General features: G+C 37.1%; 1 protein-coding gene across 1 annotated transcript in view; it reads right to left on the bottom strand.

Moving 5' to 3' along the window:
- Positions 1-3,663: 3,663 nt before the first annotated feature.
- Positions 3,664-25,119, bottom strand: part of LOC129241823 (uncharacterized) — a 73,814-nt gene continuing 52,358 nt past the window's right edge. The window contains exons 2-5 of the mRNA XM_054878346.1: positions 11,132-11,390; positions 10,925-11,051; positions 8,298-10,807; positions 3,664-5,602 (exon numbers count right to left, since the gene is read on the bottom strand). Coding sequence (XP_054734321.1) covers positions 3,807-5,602; positions 8,298-10,807; positions 10,925-11,051; positions 11,132-11,390 — 4,692 coding nt within the window. The 3' untranslated portion in view covers positions 3,664-3,806. The remainder of the gene's footprint in view (positions 5,603-8,297; positions 10,808-10,924; positions 11,052-11,131; positions 11,391-25,119) is intronic.

Here is a 25,119-nt window from a genome sequence, read left to right as displayed (position 1 = left end):
TACAGAAAACAGTATTTCGAAGTTTTTATCCAATTATTAGCGTCACTTATAATTTTAGCGAAGCTCTAGCGTGGGTAGTCGTAGATTATGCCCGTTTGCGAATTGATCGAAGCGCCGCCAAAATTGTAAGCAAATACACGGTATTTTAACTACTTCGCTAGACGTATTTGAATATAACTCCAAAAGTCAATAGAATCACACTCTGAAATTTTCAACGATTACCGAGCATAGTCTCAGCTATTAATGGAAAAAATAAGAAAAAATCTGTAGGGCGTGTTTATCACAAATGAAAAAGAATTGCTTCCCAAAAGTTTTCGACAAAAAAAATTTAAGGGGGGATTCTACTGTAAAAATCAAATTTTTATGGATTTTGTTTTCATACTTGTATTAATTTATTTAGTAAAAAAAAGTTTAGGGTTACATAAACACAGGTCTTGAGTGTACAAAAAAATTTTTTTAATTTATTTTCATTTCAAAATGGCAGCTGTACAGCCGCTCCCCCGAAACGCCTTTTGAAATCTGCCCACACTGTCGCGCATTTAAAAAAAATCTGAAATGAAAAAAACCAAATTTTTTTTATTATATATCATTATTTTTAGTTGTTAAGCCTATTACTTGCAAAAAAAAATTTTTTTTGTAAAATTTTTGAAGTTTTTTAAAAAATCGACATTTTTTTGTTGTCATTTTGTTATTAAAAAAGGGGTTATAAATAATAAATTTTTTCCCACTATAGCTTTAAAAACTAGTAAATATTGTTAAAAATATACTATCAAAGTTTGAGCTTGATATGTTAATTTTTCACGGAGCTGTGATGTGGGCAATTTTGAAAACGTGGTTTCGAGAAAAACACGCATATGACCGTAAACCGCTCGAGCGCTCAGTTTATACCTGCTTTGCTAAAATTTTTATAACTTGAAAACTATTCAAGATTTCTTTTTAAGATTTTCATGGAACATTCTGGAGTTGTTTCTGAGTATGTTTCAACAAAAAGTAAAAAATCGATTTTTTTTAAGTTTTACAGTAGAGTCCCCCCTTAAAAAACAGTTTTAAGTAAAAATTAAACATTTTCCAAACAAAAATTAAATTTTTCCAAAAAACATAAAAAATTTTCCAAAAAAAATTGTTTTAAAGGTACACTATCTTTAAAAATAACAACAATAAGATTTATAAAAATGGTAAAAAGAGCTGAAGGTATTTAACTTTCAAAACCAAACCGTTCAAACCGTTATACCAATTCAATTGAATAAATCTCAAAATTACTTTTTGAGTTTACTTTTTATTATACTCGCTGAATCCCTTAAAAAATATGTATCATTAGAGAGGTTGAGCTTTTAGTGTGATTCCCAATGACGATACCAGAGTCGTCATATGCAAATTAAAGAAGTTATTTGGAACTTAGGCGACTTAAGACGTATCTGAAGACAGCAATGGGAAAAAATAACTTAAATCAAAAAGCCAGAACTTACCATTTAAACAAAGCGCACTTGAAAAAATCTAAAGAATTTTTCTTCGATAGTCTATACCTGCTAATTGCGCTTAGTCGACTGTATCAAGCTCGGTCACGGTAAAAGTGTATAGGTAAAAGCTCGAATTCAGAGCTCCACATGCTAACAAACGCATACCACAAAAAAAATTAATTTTGTGGCATTGAATTACTGATATTGTGAATAACTTTATTACTAAGTAATTAAATGGTCTTAAGTGAGGGAAGTCTTTGTTTTGACCTTTACACTTTCCATTGCTAGTGTATTTGTACACCACAACTGTCAAGTTCACAAGGGCCAAAGATATATTCCGATCCCATATGCAAAAATTACAAATCATCCGATAGGGTGATGTATATATGTAAATTCGTTTATCGGACATTTCATTTGAGTAAATTAACAGCATTATTCTCTATTACGAAGCAAACGTGCACTTCGTGTCTAAGGTTTCGTTCGTCTGTTGGCATTAAGCATTTCGAGTCCAGAAGTAGATGTAAGCAGCTGTCTTCAAGTGCCGATAACGTAAGAAAAGTACATTTTCTATGAAGAATAGTTGGCAAAAACCCACAAGAAAGTAGTGAAATCAAACGAGAAGATATTCTGAATCGCTTCGTTAGACTTCAAATAGAAAGCTCAGCGAATTCTGATAAAGGAATTGGAGGATAACCGAACCTTTATCTGGAGCTGATAGGGATAAACAGCGATGTGAAATAGTGTCGGAAATAAAACACTTTTTCTATAATTTGATGTTTCATGCCCGGAGATTCGCTTCCGAATTGTAGTCACGTACCAACCATTTCGGTTATGGCGGCCGCAATAAAATTCAAAAAGTGGCGGCAATCTGCCCATTACTGAGAGTATAAAAAAATATTGTATATTTTCGTAAAGCTTTAAAAAATAAATAAAATATACATCCGTATGTACGTAACCCGCAGTATTAGAATTTCATTGGTTTCATGGTTTGAAACCAACTTCTATGTAAGTCGTCTTTTTCCATGTGTATTAAAATGAATTTGTATTGTCTGTTTTTCTTCAATTATTTCATTTTTATCAAATCTTTCTGAAGATCATGAAATAATTGGCAATTGATGTTTAAAAAAGTGTGCTCAATAATTATCGATAACACTCAAACCTTCGCGCAGGTGATATAATTTTTGATTCAAAATGCCGAATTGCTTTGTTTAAATAAAATATGGTGTTGTTTGGCTGTTCAAATTTGGTGCTTCATTGTCAAATTGAGGACATTTGTATTCTTCCCTCTTCTTCCTTTAACTGAAATTTTACAATAACCCACCAAATTGTTGTTTTTGAAGAATCGATATCTTCTTGTATAGATTCGCCTTGGTTGAAATATAAACAAACGCGAAAGTAAAAACAGCAGTTGATGCTGTCGACATTTCAAAAATCATATAAGATAAAATCCACTGATTTTTTCTAATTTTTATTCAAACTACATACGGCAACGACACATTTGATACCGTTTGCGGTAGGGAATAATGCTGTAAATTTCATTCATCATGAATAGTCTTTCAAAAGATGCGCCTAGATGTTGTTTTAAAATAAAACATGTAAAAATTTTGAGTCTTTCAGGCTTCACTATTTTTGTTCACAATACGGCTCCTAACAATTATATGTGAAAACTTACATCACTTAAATATTCACCATGAGCATATAGTTACCTATGTACATTATCGCTTTGAGTTCAACAATCTCGAACCGAATGTTGTATTTTAGCTTTGGAATCGTTGTTGGCTTATTCCCATAGACTTTGTTTTTCAAAAAACACCAGTCTGGTCTGCCAGTCCTTTTTCTATTCTCGACATAACCAGTTTCTTAAAATTTGTTCACCAATCTTTAAATTGTCGACTCATTCGGACGATTATTTGCACCAAAAAAATCACGGATCATGCGATAGGCTGTTCTTAAAGTTCGACCACTTTCATAATAAGTTTCAATAGTTTTAACGCATTGTTCTACCGTGTTTCTTTCTTTCTACTAGACTAATGTCAAAGATGACATAAAAAAGGTACCGTCTAGGAATTATTCACTACTGGCACCTAGGACCCTTTACCATCCCGTCTTTTTCATACTGTCAGCGGTCATTTTTTACGCCTTTGGAGTGGATATTCTACTTGTACGCTTAATTTTATGTTGTTAAATGATTATGTGTTGACTTGGATTGAGTTGCATTATATGTCTGTTAGAGTTTATTGATTTATTTAATTTATTTTACACCACATGGTTAATTTCATCCACGATAAATTTACGTTCAAAACTGAGGCTACCTATATAATAATGAAATATTAAATTGGTTTTACTACTTTAATTTTCACCAGTGTTTTCACTTCCATCCTCACCCTCTTCTTCCAAAGAGGCACCCTCGCGTAGCATTTCTACTTTGTGCAGAGTGAAATTTACATTGTAATACGGCACATTAAGCGTCACCACGATACAGTAAAGCAGCACCTGCAGATTATTTGTGCGCAGCAGATATGATGCGCCTTGTCCCTTTGGGAATAGCGGTTGATCTTTGCTTTGGCAATCAAACATAAAGAAGCCACCATCGAAGCCCATGGTACGACCGATAGCTAAGGAATGTTTGAAGCACTGCAATACTCCAAATTGGAAGCGAGTGAAAAAGTACATCAACGCATCTGCCAAATTCATTGTAGTACGAGTGCCAGGGCTATAGAGCTTTCCGAAAGCCACATGCTCGAGATGTACAACAAATTTGATGTTCTCCAATGTACAGTCCAAATTCAAATCCTCTAACGAGAACTCATAGTCCAACAACTTTATATGTTCTAAGCTCTCACGGTGATAGCGATCACCATTAATGACTATTGTATCGAGCAAATGAGGACTCCAATCCGTCAAACTATACATTTTTGCGGCACAGAGTGCCATCACATTGCACGCAAGGTATTGCTTTCCTCGTGATGTTGAACCAAATACTGGTGCATCTGGATGCAGATTGCCCCAAAGTGACCACAACCGACCATCGATCTCTATGTCGAAACACTTTAGCATTGTTACCGGCAAATTTCGGTAACGACCAGCTGTATTACGACGGTTCATGCGACTCCAAACAGGCAAACAGTTCTCCGAATCTAACCAAGACATAGTCTCCGGATGAGCACACACCACTGCCTCATCTTTGCCATGCATCGTCGTCTTGCATTCAATCGGTACCGACAGATCGGTGAGTAATTGGAGTAAGCGTGTCTTCGGTCCCGCTTTCCTGTATGATATCACATCAATTACATGCAGTGCATACTCTTCGGACGCTTGCCAAGTCGGATTTGAGGCACGTTTGTCCACATACTTTAATAGTGAATCAACATCAGCAAAGAGTACCCATGAAGCAGTGTTACGTTCGCCATATCTCTTCACTCTCTTTTTACATTTGCCTTTACGTGGACCTTCTTTTTCAACATAATCTCCATCATTGTCATCTTCCTCTTCCTCTTCACCTTCTCCTGATTTTTCCATAGTAGGGTAAGGATCGAATAGGTGGTAATATTCATCGTGGAAGAGAGCAAATGTGGTATTGGCTAATTGTAGTAGCAGATACTTACGGGCCTGCATAGACTTGTAAATCTTACGGGAGATATTAGCACCTTTCACACCCGGTGGGTCGTGTGTCTTAACCCACACGTCGAATTTGTAGTCATCCACCGTAACATTCTTGATAAACCGCTCGAAGGCCGAAGTCATATTCGTAACACGACTAGCGATTGTTTTCCCACTTTCGATCACACGATCCACGCGCTGGGCAGACCATTGATTGAGAGGACGCATTACAGCATATAATACAGCCAGTGTACTGGCGAAGAAACAAGGTTTGATTTTATCTACATGCGCAGAAGCTCGATCTTCCAGAGCTGTTGTGCCCTGGATTTTGAAGTTACAGTCTTTCTCCCGCATGCGGTAGCCGTACAGGATTTTTCGTGGCTTGAAGCCAGAATCGAGCTCGCGTTCAAGTCGCTTGCCCGGCTTATGCTTCAGTTCAACCTCTTCCTCTTCAACTTCTTCCATTTCGTCCATATCGTATTCTTCGAATTCCTCGCCCTCTTCTGCATACTCAGTGGAAAGCTCCATTCTGATGCTCTTTTTACCTATTTCAAACAAAAGCAACAAATAAATTTATTCAAACAAATGAAATAGAAAGAATTTTAAAAGAAACCAAATTACAAATAATTTTCTAAACTAAAAAAAAAAAAAAAACTAAAATTTTCTGTAATTTTCCCGTTCTCGACAATTTCAAACAGTATTATCAAATTGGAAATTGATTGAATGTATTTAGGGGGAAAGAAATCCATTATTTGCTCGATAGATGGTTAATGATCTATATTTCGTAAAGTATCGATCAAACAATTTAAAGTTTATGCTCGTTGTCCAGGTGACAACATTTCTTTTCCTGTTTTTTGTTTGTTCCATTCAGTTATGAGTTACAGTGTATTAACAATGGAAGTCTACAAATAGAAGCATTATAAAGTTTTTCTTTGATAAAAGCGAAAATGCAAGCCAGATCGCTGAAATTGTGAATGGTATTTATGGTACCGACACTGTCTGTAACTGCTAATTACGTGCAATTTTGGTTTCGTCTATTCCATTTAGGCATTTTTTATGTAAAGAAAATGTCGAAAATGTCGATAAAATCTAAAAAAAAATATTGTAATATAGATGTTGACCTGCATGTTAGTAGTCGTAGCATCGCCCAGGAGCTAAAAATCGACCATAAAACAGTTTTAAACTATTTGCGCAAAAATTTTACGCAACAATAGTGGATTTCTTTTTCCCCAAACTAATATTATTATTTTATTATATATTTTATAACTCCTCATCATCTTTATCTCCTGCTACCATTTTGCCTTCTGCTATTGCTCCGCTAGCTTGTTTCCGACGAAAATATAGGGCTTTGTGGCAATCGAGACCGGTAAACCTTCATACACTATTTTTTCACTTAACCGACATTCATTAGTCAATGTCGCTTTATTAGACTATTATAAAACCCAAAACGCTACTAATACACTAAGTTATGCTCGGAAATTTAATTTCTTGATCTATAAACATTGGTTCCATTCGTTTAATGTTATGTAATGTATTGGGTTGGCAACTAAGTAGTTGCGGATTTCACTCATAGATGGCTTCAGTTGAATTTTTAGGTTTGCAGACATAGTAGCGGCCGCCGTAGCCGAATGCTTGGTGCCTGACTACCATTCGCAATCCACAGAGAGAACGTAGGTTCGAATCATGGTGAAACACGAAAATTAAAAAAAAAAACATTTTTCTAATAGCGGTGGCCCCTCGGCAGGCAATGGCAAACCTCCGAGTATATTTCTGTCATGAACCCTCCATTTCCGGAACAACATCAAGACACACGCGACAAATAGGAGGGAGAGCTCGACCAAACACCCAAAAGAGGGTATGCGCGCCAGTTATATACATATATATATAAAGACATAGTACAAATGTAAAACAAATTTTGTTATTTGATAGTTGGCAATTCAGCTGTCAATCAGTTAAAGAAAGTTTTTTGATCGGTTGCGTAGTCTTCGTGTGGCGTTCGTTGAAAAATGGAAAATCAAAAAGAACATTTTCGTCATATTTTGCTTTTTTATTTCCACAAAGGAAACCGCATCGCAAGCTTATAAAAAGTTACGTGCTGTTTATGGTGACGAAATCTTAAAAGAACGGCAGTGTAAAAATTGGTTTGCCAAATTTCGTTCTCGTGATTTTTCAATCAAATATGAATACGCTCTGGTCGTCCAGTTGAAGTTGATGACGCCCTAGTCGAAGCGTACAACACGTGAGATCGGATCGTCACAGTACAACAGGTGAGATTGCAGAGAAGCTTCATGTATCACATACATGCATTGAAAATCACTTAAAACAACTTGGCTATGTTCAAAAACTCGATACATGGTTTCCTCACGAACTGAGAGAAACGCATTTAACGCAACGCATTAACAGCTGCAATTTACTAAAGAAACATAATGAAAATTATCCATTTTTGGCGAAGAAAAATTGGTTGTTTACAACAATATCGAGCGGAAAGGACCGTGGAGCAGTCTAGGTGAACTAACTCAAACAACATCAAAAGCTGATATTTATCAAAAGAAGGTTTTGTTATCAGTTTGATGGGAATACAAAGGAATTGTCTACTTTGAACTCTTACCACCCAACCAAACGATCAATTCGGATGTATAGATATAGAACAACTAACGAAATTAAACAGTGCAGTTGAAGAAAAGCGGCCCGAGTTGACAAATCGAAAAAGTATTGTATTCCATAATGACAATGCAAGGCCACACACATCTTTGGCCACTCGGCAAAAATTATTGGTGCGTGGTTGGGATGTTTTGCCACATCCACCACACAGTCCTGACCTTGCACCATCTGATTACTTTTTGTTTCGATCTTTACAAAACTCCTTGAATGGTAAAAATTTCAATAATGATTATCATGTCAAATCGTAACTGATTCAGTTTTTTGCTAATAAAAACTAGAAGTTTTATGAACGTGGGATTATGATGCTGACTGAAAGATGTCAAAAGGTTATTGATCGAAATGGGCAATACATTACAGAATAAAGTTATTTAATTCCATGAAAAAATTGTCTTTAATTTTCTAAAAAAAAATCCGCAATTACTTAGTTGCCAATCCAATATTTTTATTCATCAAAGCTATTCGGATTGAGAATGAAAAATGTATGGATAATATTTATTATAAGGAATGATTCATAAAAAAATATGATATTTTATCCTATTGAGGAAATACGTCAAAAACAGCTAATACATTCAAACATACCCTTTGTTTTGCCTCTCTGGGCGCGAGCTGCTATCTTCTCCTCTTTCTCGTCTAGGAAGCGCTGTATGCGTTCATTCTCTTTAAGTAACTCCCTGTCCAAAAAGCGTATCTTATCCATTCGCAATCTATCCATTTTCTGCTTGCGCTCGTATTCAGTCGCGTATATAGATTCTTCAATATCTGGTGGCAATTTCATGTAACGCTTGGGTGGCACGTTCGTAATGTCCAACACTTTGATGGCGACAACCACATAGTTGGTTATTTCACATCCTTGCGGATTGCAACCAAACTCTATGCGTCGTATTAGAGCATCTAACTCAACGAATCGTAGTAAGCAACCCGGACCAGAACCGAATTTTCGGTAGCCTACCGACGTACATGGAAATGCAATAAACATGTACAAAAAATTGTAACGCTTCACAATCAAGCATGAAAAAATCTGACATACAACAATCAAACGATTGTAAATTAGCAGACTCTCAAGAAGCCTTTGCCGAAGCGTACGTTTCACTGAGCTTTGTATGACTCTCTGCAAATGCAACATGTAAATATTCTTGCCAATGTTTATCTTTGGCATCTTTTTTGAAAGGAAAGTTCTTAGTGTCGCTTCGTAGTTAGAGAATTCTTCACCAAAACCATTAGATGACTCCACTGCATAATCAACGAGTTCCTTGTTCCATGTGGAAATATTATATTTTGCGCTAAGGGCTGTAGCTACCAAAGTAGATAGAAGACCATTTAGCTTGCTAACTTCATCTTCTTCCACAGGTATATACGATTTTCCCATTACAACCCATGATCCGTCAGGTAACTTCTTAAAGTTTGTACGTATTTCTAACTCTTCTTCTAGTGTCAATGGCCGCGGGGGCTGTTCCGGCTGTTTCTGGAACTCTGTGTAGACATTGTCATAGTCTTCACCATGAATTAGCTTATAGCGCAGGCCTCTCAAATATTCTTTATCGGAACGCAACAATACCTTATCAGCTTGTTTATATAATTGTAAACGGCCTGGTGTCGGTTCAAACATTTGTTCGATAATATCGCATATGATTTCATCCAGCACAGCGGCCACGACATCGGCATCTTCAAACTCAGGTATGCGATCCTCATCTGGTATAGATTGTATACTGTATGTGCGTACAAGTTTCTTCTTTCCCTTGCCTTTTTTGGATAGTCGCTTATCCTGCTCCGATTTTATAGCAAGCTTAGGAAAAGCTATCTGTAAGCGTGGATATTTATTTTTAATATTTGCCGATGACAACATCGGTCTGATACAGCCGATATTTATACCATGAATGAAAAATTTCCCACCCCGCCGCAATTTCAATGCTTTTTGGTAGAGAATTCTACTAAACGACTCAAAGTTTGAGTGCATCTGCAGACAAGCCACACCTTTGGTGAGGAAATCTTCTGGATCTAGCACTTGTCCGGCCTTACCACGTCTAAACGGATCGAAAAGGTAGTAAAATTCCCCGTCTCGCCAAATTGCTAATACAGAATTATCAATCTGCAACAAAGCCGCTTCGTAACTGTTCCCAAAAACGTCGTTCACAACCGCTGTCAGTTGAGATTCGAGGTACGACTTGCAATTAGTCACATGACCTGTGTAAAGAAATGGATGTTTTTTCAGCGTTGCACGAAATGCGCCGAGCATGATCGCATCTGGTATATCTACTATGTTCAAAAGCTGTTTCTTCTTCAATTTTAAACGTTTCAAAAAATTCTTGTAAAAAGCTGTTCCGAATTTGACAAGCTCGTCAATTACTTCCATGCGCCACGTTGAAGCTTGTTCGATATTGGAATATAAAAGTGCCAGAAGAGATATGATCATTGAACCATTCTGTTCATTGCCGGCTATAGGCTGCTGGAGACCATTATTAACCGCCGGTATGATCGCATATGTACCGTTCACCACAGCCCATAGTCTATGAGTTCGCTTCGGGAATGGTTTATTCGGTATAGGGCTAGATATTTTTCCAAAACTTTTTATCGATATTTCATACACGCTAAACTCGCCTTTTACATCAGCCTTGCTGAAGTTGATAAGCAAATGCACCAAATGCTCAACATAAATTACGGCCATCAATGAGCAATTGCCTTGGGTAAAATCTCGTTGGCACAACTCGTCACGACCATATGGATCAAAAATATAGAACGTATTTGTACATCGTTTCCATATAAGCAGATATATATCTTTGGCGGTTAACACAGCGGCATTGTATTTAGAGAAATATAGTGAAAGTACTTTGTATATATTTGGCTCGGAGTCGAGAGGGCCAGTGAAGTGAAGCTTAAAGCCAACCTCCGCCTGTTTATCAATAATTTGTGGTAGTATGTCAAAATCGTTATCTGGAGATTTGTAGTTCAGATTGATGCTCTTCTTGAATAGTTTTTCACCAGTAGCCAATATACCATCCAAGGTTTCCGAAGTCCAAAAATCAGGATTGAATCGAAAACTTTCTACATAGGCGGCGAATAGGCAGGCGATTTCTTTCGGACGATTAAAATAACTGAGTAGAAAAGTGTTGAAAATTTTGGATCGTTTAGATTTGAAAGTAATATCGAATAAATTGATAAATAACATCGATCTACTCTTATATCCTGAATGGCAATTCGGATACTAATACCTGGGTTTTTGTTTTTTTGGTTTTTCTTCTGGTTGAATTGATTCAGTGCCAAAAACGATTTCAGCAGTAAATGTTTTATCCAGATCATTTGGTATTTTGAATGTAGTCAGCTCTAGACGATTGCAATCTGTAATTTGTAATGAATTGATTACATAAGAAATGAAATCTTGGCTGAAATCAGGGTCACCCAAATGGACGCTTTCTTACCGAACTTTGGTGTGGATGCATCGAGAAAAGCGCGATCCAACTGGCTTTCATGTTGTTGCATTGCAATATTCCATGTCCATAAATCGTTAGGATCACGGCCTTGTATTAAGTCAACCCTTTGCAGGTTCTGTTCATCGAATTTCTGTTGCAGTAGCCGTGGATTGTAGTTGATATATGGAATTACATCTTCATCCGATGGCGGAAGCGGCTGTTGAGTTTCATTATGGAACATACCACTCTTGGGGCGTTTCAGTTCGAGCTGTAGAACGAAGAGTAAGAAGAATAAGAAAGATTAATGAAATAAATAATAATGGAATTAATGATTACAAAAGTCAATTTGATTTCTTTTATTTTTGAGATTTGTTATTGTAATGAAACATGAATAAAGTAAGTCTTTAAGCTGACAATAAGTGTTAGATTAGCTGTGAACGCATAAAATATATACGAACTAAGCATAGGAATTGATTTTTTGTTTTATTTTTTGTATTACTCTCTTTTAAAATGTCTCTCTGTTGGATATTAATAAGTACGAGGGGAGGTTATTAAGTAACGAGACTGACGCACAATGTTGCGTCGCCATATAAGCTGTGCTCCGATTCCGCTGAAATTTAGTTCCTTCTTTACTTAGGAAAGAAGAAATATGAAATATGATAAAAATTTACTTACTGCTATGTCTACCCCTCTTGTGGGCGGAAATGTTAAATGTTATTCGATTATGATGAAATTCGGTTTACATATTGGTTTCACCTAAGAATATACCAATCTGAAGAAAAGCATTGATTGACTCATTTTCACACTACATCAAAATTTCGGCCCAAATGTTAAATATTATATGTTCCGATCTTTATGATATTTGGTGTACAATTTTAAGTTAGTCAAAAAACCAATTATTCTAAAGATAGTTACGATTAATACTCGGTCACCCCATTTCTAATAACTCCCATGCAAAGAATAAACGTCGCATGAACTATGACTCAAATCATAGTTTCATAAAAAAACATAGCCATACCCACACTTCGTTTTGCTACTTTTACTTGCACTTGGTAGCTGATTAGAAAATTATGCTTATTAACATTTTAAGTCCATTTATTATCAACCTGTCAACTTATCAACCAACTCATCAACATTAAGATAGAAAACATACTTTTCTAATAGCGGTCGCCCTTTGGCAGGCAACTGCCGTTCGGAGTTGGCTTAAAAGTTGGTCTAGTCATTTGTGGAAACACAGCAAGTCACGTATTCTTCTTCACACATTGTTTTACTCCCATTACTTAATATAAAATTCGACTAAAGTCTTTCGGAATGATTTGTTTCAAAACCACTCTTTCCGATGACATTCTCCACCATACTTTAATTTTATTTAAAAAAAACTGAATCTTTTCAGATTTTCTCCCAAGTTCATTTTATAAAATGATTCCAATTCATCCCACTATTCCAAGGTGCCACTACATAAAAGTAAAGAGACACATACGTAAGGTTTAATAAAAGTTTCAAATTGTTACGACAGACAAAAAACAAGGAAATTACAGCAAAATAAAAATATTCACCTTTATACAATATGTATCTTCAATGTTGAATACTTTAAAATGTAAATAATCATTACACCATTTCGAAAACGTTTTGGAATCTGTAGATTTGAGGTATTAAGAGGAAATCGCCTTCTTTCTTTTTTGACAGCACTCACAACACTGTGGGACATTATAAAACACCTTACTTTGATAAAACAAATTCACTTATTATCTCCTTCAATATACATCCATCCTAAATCCCTGCCACTCTCCATGTGAACTTTCCATTGTTTCAAACAATGCTGGAGTTATTATTCTGTCAACTCCTTCAGGACATGTGCCACATTTTTTCACACCTTCAGCGGACTCAAATCTTATTTCTCTAATAGACGGTCTATTGCAAATTTCACCTAACACGAACGAGTGCTACCTCGCTCTTCTTTAATAGCAGCGCCAATATCGTTTTTTATTAACTACACCTCGTAACTACTACAAGGTAACGTATATTCAATTTTCTTTTACATCTGTTTCAACAATTTGGCATATGTAGTTTGTTTTTGACAGATACTAGCGTATACAGACATATTTTGGTGTGCTCGGCTATTGACGTCAATTATGATACTGATTTGCTCCAAGTATCATAACTGATGACGAATCATGGCTATATGATGACGAAACTTAAGCCTAATCGATCCAATGAAAAAACCAAGGAGAGCCAAGAAGAGCAAAAGTGGATCAGAAGTGCCTCGAGGATTGGAAAAAGCGTATTATTATCTGAAAAAAAAACACTTCTTCTTTTAATTTCCCACTTTCCAGCTCTTAAAGGGAACTCGAACATCTTCTCTTCTTCTTAATTGGCGTGATAACCGCTTACGCGATTTTGGCCGAGTTTAGCAAAGCGCGTCAGTCGTTCCTTTCTCGTGCTAGCTGGCGCCATTTAGGCACACCAAGTGAAGCCAAGTTCTTCTCCACCTGATCTTTCCAACGCAGAGGAGGCCTTCCTCTTCCTCTGCTACCACAAGGTGGTATCGCATCGAATACTTTCAGAGCCGGAGCGTTTGTATCCATTCGGATGACATGACCCAGCCAGCGTAGTCGCTGGATCTTTATTCCCTGCGCTATGTCTACGTCGTCGTAAAGCTCATATAGCTCATCGTTCCATCGCCTGCGATATTCACCGTTGCCAATGCGCAAAGGTCCAAAAGTTTTGCGCAGAATCTTTCTCTCAAACACTCCAAGCGTCGCTTCATCGGATGATGTCATCATCCACACTTCTGCGCTATTCGTTAGGACGGGCATGATGAGAGCCTTGTAGAGTGTTAGTTTTGTTTGTCAAGAGAGGACTTTACTACTCATTTGCCTACTTAGTCCAAAGTAGCACTTGTTGGCAAGAGAGAATCTACGTTGGATTTCAAGGCTGGCATAGTTATCGGTGCTAATGCTGGTTCCTAAATATACGAAGCCTTTACGACCTCGAAATCATAACGGTCAACAGTGACGTGCGTGCCGATACGCGAGTGCACCGACTGTTTGTTTGATGACAGGAGGTACTTCGTTTTGTTCTCGTTCACCACCAGACCCATTCTAGTCTAAGAGCTCATGACCAAAAAACCCAACATATTTTATACTTCTTGAAATTTTGTGTGAGACTAGTTTTTTAATACTAGAAGCGATATCCGGCGGGCTGGCTGCTCAATAGCGGTCTTAATTATGCGTTTTTATTTTTTAAAATTGTTAATAAAAAACATTTACTCAACATATTTTATACCACTTGAAATTTTAACAGAATTTTATTTACGGTCTGGATAAAATGAAACGATGGTTGCCAGCCCATTCTCATGGTCCCAAAGTATTGCCAGCCCATGTTGAAAGTGCGTTGATGGAAGCACAAGTCAACATATTTTATACCGGCTGTCTTTTTTACACGACATTGGCAATACAATAAATTGATGAAATGTGTAGAGCCAGCCAATGTTACCAAATAAGAAACTTTCAAGATTACCGGGAAATCTTGAAAGCTTATAAGAAAGCCATTAGAGATGCGAAGCGCAACTCTTGGAAAGAGTACTGCGAATCCATCGAATCCGTAAGAGATTCGGCCAGACTCAGCAGGGTCCTATCCAAGGACCACTCCTGTAAAACTCTTGTCAAAAGAGAGAACGGGGAGTGGGCTGAATCTGCAAGCGAATCCTTAAAAATCCTTAAAAATCCTTATTGATGCCCATTTCCCGGAAAACTCTATTGATCCGGTCTGTAACGAAGACGCGAACCGGCAGGAGGGGTTACCTGTGATGTCCCTGACACCGGTCTTGTCCGTCAACAGAATAAACTGGGCAATCGAGAGTTTTTCCCCTTTCAAATCTCCAGGCATCGATGGTATCATGCCAGTAATGCTTCAGAAGACTAAGACCGTGGTGGTTCCCGTTCTTCAAAAGATCTTCTCGGCGTGTATCTCGCTGAACCACGTCCCTGCTAGCTGGAAGAAAACCAAAGTGGTCTTCATTCCTAAGGCAGGAAGGAGGGGCCACGTCCTGGCCAAGGACTTCAGACCTATAAGTCTTACCTCCTTTATTCTCAAGGTGTTTGAAAGAGTGATCGACTGTCACATCCGAGAGCACTGTGAAACCAGACTTTCTCCAGCCCAACACGCTTACCTGAAAGGGAAATCCACCGAGTCAGCCTTACATGAGGTAGTAGGGACTGTAGAGAAATCTCTGGAGGGGAAACAATTCACTTTGGCGGCCTTTATAGACATAGAGGGCGCCTTTAATAATATTACGGCGGAGTCAATTGTCACGGCTCTAAACAGGCTAGGGGTGGAAAGACCTATCTACCGCTGGATCTCGTCCCTGCTTGGTAGTAGGGAAATTAATGCGGTGGCAGGAGGGGCAAGAATCACCAGATTCGTACATAGGGGCACACCGCAGGGCGGCGTCCTCTCGCCTCTCCTTTGGCTAGTAGCTGTAGATGAAGCCTTAACTCGCTTAAACAGGGGGGGGTAAAGGTGGTAGCATATGCCGATGACTTGGTCCTGATGGTCTCAGGTCCCTTCCCATCAGTAATGGCTGAAATTCTGGAAGGAGCACTGGCTACACTCAGCAGATGGGCCGCCAGTTGCGGTCTCAGGGTCAACTCTGACAAAACAGAGTTGATGCTATTCACCAGAAAATACAAGCCTCCACCCTTTAAGCTTCCTAGACTTAACAACCAGTGTCTTACACTTTCATCGGAAGTCAAGTATCTTGGTGTAATACTTGACCCCAAGCTCCACTGGAAGCCGCACATAGAGAATCGAGTTAAGAATGCTAATATAGCCTTCTACGCCTGTAAATCTATGTTCGGCAAAAAATGGGGCCTCAAGCCACGCGTCGTACTCTGGATGTACAACTTAGTGGTTCTGCCAATTTTAACATACGGTTGCCTAGTTTGGTGGGTAGCTCTTCAGAAGGGCTACAACTTCACTAAATTAGAGAGAGTGCAGAGAACTGCATGTGTAGGCATCACTGGTGCCTGTAGGACATGTCCCATCGCTGCGCTCAACGTTATTCTCCACTTAATTCCTGTGGATCTGCAGGTTAAGTCCATTGCTGCTCAGAGTGCTATTAGACTGAAGGAGTTTGGCCTTTGGAGACAACTCCCGGTAGGGCATAGCAGCATCTTGAAGCAGATCTCCCCTTCCTTCTCTGATATTCGCACCGACCTCTCCATCCGCAAACTGTGCTTTGAGGGTTGTGCTAGGGCTATCTTTCCGAGCAGGCAAGATTGGAAAGAGGGGAGAGTTGTTGCGGATATAGATGCCTCTGTTTTCACTGACGGATCCAAAATGGAATCTGGAGTGGGAGCGGGGGTCTACTCCAAATCAGCCAGCATTTCGGTCTCCTATAAACTGCCGGAGACAAGCAGCGTCTTTCAAGCAGAGGTCTTCGCGATCCTGCAGGCATGCAAAATGCTTCGGGATCGCTGCTGGGAGGGAGACATTAAAATTTTTTCCGAAAGCCAAGCTGCAATCAAGGCACTGTCGTCGCCGAATTGCAGCTCTATTCTCGTGAACTCCTGCAAGGAGGAACTTAAACGCCTCGAACGTGCAGGAAACATTTCCCTCATCTGGGTTCCTGGGCACAGGAATATAGAGGGAAATGAAATTGCCGATGAGCTTGCCAGGAAGGGGGCGGCAGAACCAAATCCAGCTGCCCTCTTCTCAGACATCGGCATCCCCTTGGCCGTCGTTAAAGGGAAACTACACAACTCTTTCTAAGAAAGGCGCAAGACAGATGGAGGTCTGTCTCATCGTGTGCCATTTCAAAAGCACTATGGCCTCAATATGACATAAACAGAACGCTTAAGGTGATGGGAACTCCCCGCCATTCAATCTCCAAACTCATTGCGGTGATCACTGGCCACTGGGTGATCGGCACTCACGCGGAGAAGCTTGGAATTCCGTACAACCCCCATTGCAGAAGCTGTGGGGATCCTGCAGAGAAAGAGACTGTGGAACACTTTCTCTGCAGATGTCCGGCCTTGGCGGCTAGGCGCTTGAGATTCCTCAGCGTCCCCTTTGGGGATGACTTGATGAAATTCTCCAGCCTAGATCCCTTTTCTCTCCTTCGCTACATCAACAGCACTGGATGGCTGTAGACGGGCTTATCTCCTACCTTAATCCTTTCACAGGTAGTGGTCCACTTTATGGTATCAAAACGGCACGTAAGTGCTACTTGTAGTGTACCTGGGGTACTCTTGCCATCTTACCTACCTACCTACCTAGAGCCAGCCCATTTTGATGGTCCCATCACATGGAAAATTTGGAAAATTTCATTCCTGTGAGTGCGAGCGAGACCGACTTACGTGAATGTGGGCGCGTGAGAGAGAGCGTATATCGTTTATATACTGTCTCTCTCACACGCGCTGGCTCTACTTTTTCACTAGGAATTTTGAATGGTGATTCATAAGTCGCCATCTGCCTGCAATACAATAGGGGCGGTATTCAAGGACAACAGTTTCCGGACCCAAAGTACGACGTCATGTATAGTTAGTTCTTTCCACAGTGTTGGCTAGTAAAGACGTAAATTTTAACTTTCCGTTCGATTCTCTTACTTGTTATTTAAAATGGAATCTTCCATCAAGTGCGTTTTTTGTAATAGTAAAAGTACAAATGATAAACTCGTTGCTTTTACCGTGCATACTTTAAAAAGTGCCGGGAAGTGTTGGACATTCGGAAAAAATTTAATTTAAAATATAAAGATGTTATTTTACCAGCATCAGAATGTGATGACGGCTATCATATAAAATGCCATAAAATGTTCTTATCGGTCATGAAAAAGTATTATGAAAAAAAGGCACTTACATCGGATATTTCAGTTCAAACAGGTATGAAAATATTTATTTTACTGTAATAAGGGAAGGAATATAATACTAGTTCCGATTATAATTTTTTTTTGTATTCAAATATATTTTCCCAGATGAACCGACACCAAGCACTTCCTCTGCTCACGAAATAGAACAAACACATCAGGAAGGTCAATCTGCCATACAAGAACCTTCAGGTGAAAAATTAACCGAGGCAGCATTAATTGTGGAGCAGGATAATTGTGCATTTTGTAATAAAAAATATAAAAAATCCAAAGGACGTCAGGCACCACTTGTCAGAGGAGAAAAAAAAATTCTCATTGAAGCCTTGGCACAATATTTGGATGTTGTGAGAGATAGTGAATTATTTAAGTCACTTTCTAACGAGCCTCCGCACTTATTTTATCACAAAATCTGTCGGGTTGAATATTTTAATAAATTTAAAAGCAATCCAACTGCAGACACAAAATTTAATCTGAATCGGGAACTACACAAGGAAGCTGATTATGAAATTGATCAATTCATCCAAAAAAACATCATTGCTCGTGGCAGTTGCTTCTTTTTAATATTTCTGGGTGAAATATACGATGATATATTGAAGAAATTGTACGAAGACCGTGGCTATAGTTATGATGGTTCTAGTCCAGTCAAAAGAGGATTTAACTTCGTAATTTTAGGAGTATGCGAGTTTATGATTTTATTATGTAAAGCCCATCACTGTGAACTTAAGTTTGAGTTTTCGGGTTCGGGGGTTGTGTCCCGCGGCCGCCATCTTGGAAATAAGGGTGCAACTGGTTTTTTGCATTTATCTCGTGAATTTCGAAAGTTACGAAAATTTTGTAAAATACTTTTTTGTAGATAATAATATTATCTACAACTTTCATTCAAAACGTTTTATTGTAAAATTACTAATAAAAAAGTTATAAACAAAATTACGCGAAAAATTAAGGGATGCATTGTTTTAAAGCGTAATAACCTTTTTTTTTTATTGATTTTATGGAAAATATACCTCAGAGCTTTTTTATAGAGCATTCTTTTGTGAACATTTTTGTCTATAAGTTTTTTCCGCTATCTTTATTTAGACGTATGATTTTGAGCTGCTAAGCGGAGCAACCAATACATTAGCGAAGCGCGTACATGATTACACAGGCCGACAAAATTTAACCAACATTCAGACCCAGAAACCAGACTATATATTTCCAAAGGTTTATGATGCGCTAAATCCAAATCTGGCCTCAGAATTGCTCTATCAGCTCTGGTTTTCGAGATATCCTAACCTAAATGTGCAAAAAACACCATTTTTGCCCATGTTTGAGGTTATGTAGCCTTGCAGATGTTTTCTTTCACCAAAATTAAAGGATGGCATCTTTAAATACAATCCTTCTTTTTTCAAATGGCGTTTTGTTTGCTCAAATATCATTTTCTTTTGCAGAGATATCGCATTTTGAAATTTTCATGTTTCGAAATTTTCCTACACCTGAAAATCGATTAAGATAACATAGACATGATATAGTCGCTTACTAATTTTCTTGGGTTTGAGGGCCTGAAATATATGGATTAATAGTATGTAAATTTGGAGTTTGTGGGAAAGCCTGCTCGCGGTATGATAGGGGTGGTTTCTAGGGGTTAGGGCTGTGTGTGACTCGGTACCCAAAGGTTAGATAGTGTAGGGATGTGGTGAGTCAGGACACTTATGGTGTGAGACAAAATTTTAAGAAAAATAAGACTCAATTCAAGAAAATTAGTAATCGAATATATCATGTCTATGTTATCTTAATCGATTTTCAGGTGTAGGAAAATTTCGAAACATGTAAATTTCAAAATGCGATATCTCTGCGAAAAAAAATGATATTTGAGCAAACAAAACGCCATTTGAAAAAAGAAAGATTGTATTTAAAGATGCCATCCTTTAATTTTGGTGAAAGAAAACATCTGCAAGGCTACATAACCTCAAATATGGACAAAAATGGTGTTTTTTGCACATTTAGGTTAGGATATCTCGAAAACCAGAGCTGATAGAGCAATTCTGAGGCCAGATTTGAATTTAGCGCATCATAAACCTTGGGAAATATATAGTCTGGTTTCTGGGTCTGAATGTTGGTTAAATTTTGTCGGCCTGTGTAATCATGTACGCGCTTCGCTAATGTATTGGTTGCTCCGCTTAGCAGCTCAAAATCATACGACTAAATAAAGATAGCGGAAAAAACTTTTAGACAAAAATGTTCACAAAAGAATGCTCTATAAAAAAGCTCTGATGTATATTTTCCATAAAATCAATAAAAAAAAGTTATTACGCTTTAAAACAATGCATCCCTTAATTTTTCGCGTAATTTTGTTTATAACTTTTTTATTATTAATTTTACAATAAAACGTTTTGAATGAAAGTTGTAGATAATATTATTATCTACAAAAAAGTATTTTACAAAATTTTCGTAACTTTCGAAATTCACGAGATAAATGCAAAAAACCAGTTGCACCCTTATTTCCAAGATGGCGGCCGCGGGACACAACCCCCGAACCCGAAAACTCAAATTTAAGTTCACAGTGATGGGTTTTACATAATAAAACCATAAACTCGCATACTCCTAAAATTACGAAGTTGGCTATTTTTTTCGTCTCTTTTGACTGGACTATTCATGCAACCTTCAACATTTGCTGAATAAAATTCTTGATAAATTCAGTGATGAAATTAAAGTCTCAGCTTTCAGAAATAAAAACGTAATTTTACCGAAAAATAAATTAATATATGATGGCCTTTTTTCGCTGTTACAAGAAGATGAAATACTTCAAAAAGCAGCATTCATTTTACGAAGAAGAATTTTAAATATTGAAAAGAAGCCTTTATCATCGAATGTAAAGTTGAATGAATTGCTGGCTGGAGAATGTATGATCGACCGTGATTTGATACATTTTTACGTGATGTTGTTGAGCGGTGCCCGAAATCGACGTAAGAATACCCCAGACTTATATAGAAAAGTCAATTCAATTGCGGCCGACACAATCTACGCGGTTACGAATGGAAATATGAAGCCTGGAAAGCATATTACCTTGGGAATGGCTGTGAAAAGTTTAACCAGCAGCCGTAAAGTTATCGATATTCTCAACAAATACGGTCACTGCTGCAGCTATCATGTTCTCGAAGAACTGGAAACCGAAGCTGCATTTTCTCCTATAGAAAGGACTCAGGAATGTCCTGAAGGTATTACGTTGGCATCAAATTTAAATACTGTGGTGGCTTCCGATAATTTCGACAGATTTGTCGAAACAACCAGCGGGAAAGATACCCTACATGATACGGTTGGTATCATCTATCAAAATGTAATTAATAATGATAGCAATGCTGCTGATGATGAATGTCAACGTGACACAACTGCTGCAGGTCCATCAAAGAGACGACGCACATTTGATGCAATCTCCACAGAACTTACACCGTACACAAAAAAAGCGAGACTCTGAAGAAATAGAAAATGACTATTTCAGTTTAGACTCGGAATCTATTTCTGACATAGAAAATTAAAAATTTAATTTTGTTTTTTTTTTCTATTCATTTAATAAATTAAATAAATAAATAAAGGAGTAAAAAATTAGAAATAAAAACTTTTTTAAGAAAAAGAAAAAAAAATCCATTCTCTAACTTTTTAATGAACAAACCTTTCATCCTTCCCATTTTTGCAAGACTGTACGGAGAGACAGAATATGAACAATATACGCTCTCTCTCGCGCGCCCACATTCACGTAAGTCGGTCTCGCTCGCACTCACAGGAATGAAATTTTCCAAATTTTCCATGTGATGGGACCATCAGAATGGGCTGGCACTACACATTTCATCAATTTTGTATTGCCAATGTCGTGTAAAAAAGACAGCCGGTATAAAATATGTTGACTTGTGCTTCCATCAACGCACTTTCAACATGGGCTGGCAGTACTTTGGGACCATGAGAATGGGCTGGCAACCATCGTTTCATTTTATCCAGACCGTAAATAAAATTCTGTTAAAATTTCAAGTGGTATAAAATATGTTGAGTAAATGTTTTTTATTAACAATTTTAAAAAATAAAAATGAATAATTAAGACCGCTATTGAGCAGCCAGCCCGCCGGATATCGCTTCTAGTATTAAAAAACTAATCTCACACAAAATTTCAAGAAGTATAAAATATGTTGGGTTTTTTGGTCATGAGCTCTCCGTCTATTCGCTTTGCCTCTTTATCCAGTTTGGAGAAGGCAGAACTAACAGCGCGGTTGTTAAGGCCGATGTTGTCAATGTCATCAGCATACGCCAACAATTGTACGCTCTTATACAAAATTGTGCCTGAACGATTCAGTTCTGCGGCTCGTATGATGCTCTCCAACGTCAGGTTAAAGAAGTCACACGACAGCGAGTCACCCTGTCCGAAACCTCGTTTGGTATCAAACGGCTCGGAGAGGTCCTTCCCAATTCTGACGGCGCTGCTCGTATTGAGCAACGTCATTTTGCATAGCCGTATTAGTTTTGCGGTCGAACTCGAACATATTACTTCAAAAAATATATTTTTGAAACTTTTTCCGTAAGAACTTAACTCTGATTAAAATGGTTAATATTATATTTTTTCACTTTAGTGGCTTCCTGGCGACATATAATTTATTTTATAGGGAAATTTCGGGTAAATTCTATGGCAGGCAATGTGTTCTGATGTTCACATCAATGGTTCTGATAGTTTAGACGTTCCTAAACTCCAGTGATTTAGACTAGAGTCATGTTTCAGCACTCAGCCAAAATCTACAGACTGTCCTATCCCGTTGCTTAGAGAGCTGTCACAATGGCTCCGTTGCGGCAACGCATATAACTGATGTGATATGTTAAACCTACTGTGTTGCCGCATATAAACATAACAACAACAGAGATTCGTGTCATGAAAGTATATATTATATTTCTTTGTTTACAAACAGGCTTTTCTTGGTTGCGAAATATAGTATAAAATTAATGCTTATTGAAGCGAAAGAAGGTTCTAATTATTAAAATTAGCATTTATGGTGGTGGTAGATCGGGGCGCACCTTCATTTTTCAGGTGAACTTAATTAAGCCTAGCCTTTTCTCTACTCTTTTGAACTTTTATCGAAAATACATATAAGGGTTCATTTAGGTAAATTGACTCAATTAATTTAAATTCCATTTATTTTCGGCATTCAATTTGATATAATAAAAACCACCATCGATAAATGTTTGCACCATACATTTACAATTGTTCTTCTTTAAACAGCTGTCATTGTCGCCGCACTTGTCCTACGACAAAATTAGAAAGTTGCGTGGTATACGGCACATATTCGTATGTGATGCCTTCGACTCAAATGCACAAAATATATTTAGCTATTAGTCAAATTCGCTGCCGCAACGGACAGAACGGACCCATTGTGATGGCCCTATAAAAGACTTACTGCAGTAATGAAGATATCAAACAACGTAAATACAATGGCTCGCCAATTGAAGTGTTCAGAGTCATAGAGGAATAGTTGAAATAAAATATATTATATGTATTAGGCAATTGGCTAATTTTGAGGCATTTTAAACTTACTCAATATTATACCGAAATGGAATGGGCTGCAAAACTGCTCAACATGAATTTTTTTTAAATGCTAACTAAAAAGCTTGCAATCGATGAAAATGGGAGCGTGTCATTATTCTGTATTACAAAATTCTGGGTGACAAAATTCTGTAAATTGCAAAAAAATTCTGCTTTCCAAAATTCTGCTTTTTCAAAATTCTGCCTGTTTAATGCGAAAAATTCTGCTTTATTCAAGTTTTGTGATTTTCGTCATACAAGAAGTAACAAAATAAACATAAATATACATATGTATATGTTTAAGCGACGACAATATTTTAGTTTAGCCAATTACAATATTTTTTGGAATTCTTTTTAAATATGTAGTGTGACTTAATTCATTTCTTTTCTTAATAATTCTTCGCAGCAATTCGTTTTCTTTAGAAGAGTTCTACGCAAAAATACTGTGGATTGCGTGCCACGCGAAAAGGAGTTCTACGCAAAAATACTGTGCATTCTATCGAAACTAAAGAAAAAATTATTATTATTATTATTTTTTATTTAATATCTCGAATAATAACGAAAAATAATAATAATAATACATTAAATAATTACATTACCTCTTTAACATTGTTAACATTATATTTTAATACAGAATTTTGTAATACAGAATTTTGAAAGCAGAATTTTAGAAAGCAGAATTTTAAAAAAGCAGAATTTTAAAAAAGCAGAATTTTAAAAAGCAGAATTTTGTACATACAGAATTCGATACCAACCCGATGAAAATTTGTTGATTTTTTTAATTTTCTGCAATGTTTGAAACTTTGAATTTTATGTTTTTTTTTTGTAATATGAACTATATATTTATAAAAAAATTTAAATAAAAAATTAATAAGCAGTCAAAACTTTGCAATATGTCACGCTTCTATTATTGTAATTGCCACTGTATGTGTTTACGTGCTATAAGCCATATTATACATATAATATAAAAAATAGATGACAACCTTATACATAGTATAAAATACTTTAACGCCCAGGTGCTAATTATAATAATGATTAAATAATTATTTAAATAAACATGTATTGCAAAGTGTATGACTTTTTAGTATAATCTCATGAGCATAAAAAGTACGTATAAGTAAATATATATGTATACATAGGTGTATTTTACGCATATGTTGCACATTTTATCTTGACACTCAGAACAATCTTATCGGCAACTGCGCGAGTTCGAACTATGTGTGTATAAGTATATGGTATATATATATGTATGTTTGTACTGTATGGGTAGTACATACTAGCTATGTATGTATGTTTGTATGGCAATGTAAATACTCAAATAAAATAATTAGCTTACTGGCAACTACATACATGCCACACTGTTAATACGTATTTTAACATATGTATGTAAATACATATACACAATTTACGCGACCAATGGATTTATTGACCATAACATGACTGTTACTAACAGTCTGTAAATATGACTATATGTTAAATCAGTAATATGACCACCGGACGCTAGGGCAAAAAAGAAAATTTCAATAATAAACAGAGCACTTGCATATGTACATCTGTATTTATTCACGCATAAATATTTGTACTACTCCCGTTCTCGCA

Source organism: Anastrepha obliqua, chromosome 3 (assembly GCF_027943255.1).
Source record: "Anastrepha obliqua isolate idAnaObli1 chromosome 3, idAnaObli1_1.0, whole genome shotgun sequence".
NCBI classification, from domain to species: Eukaryota; Metazoa; Arthropoda; class Insecta; order Diptera; family Tephritidae; genus Anastrepha; species Anastrepha obliqua.
Note: the sequence above shows the minus strand (reverse complement) of the source record. Positions and strands in the feature narration are given on the sequence as shown.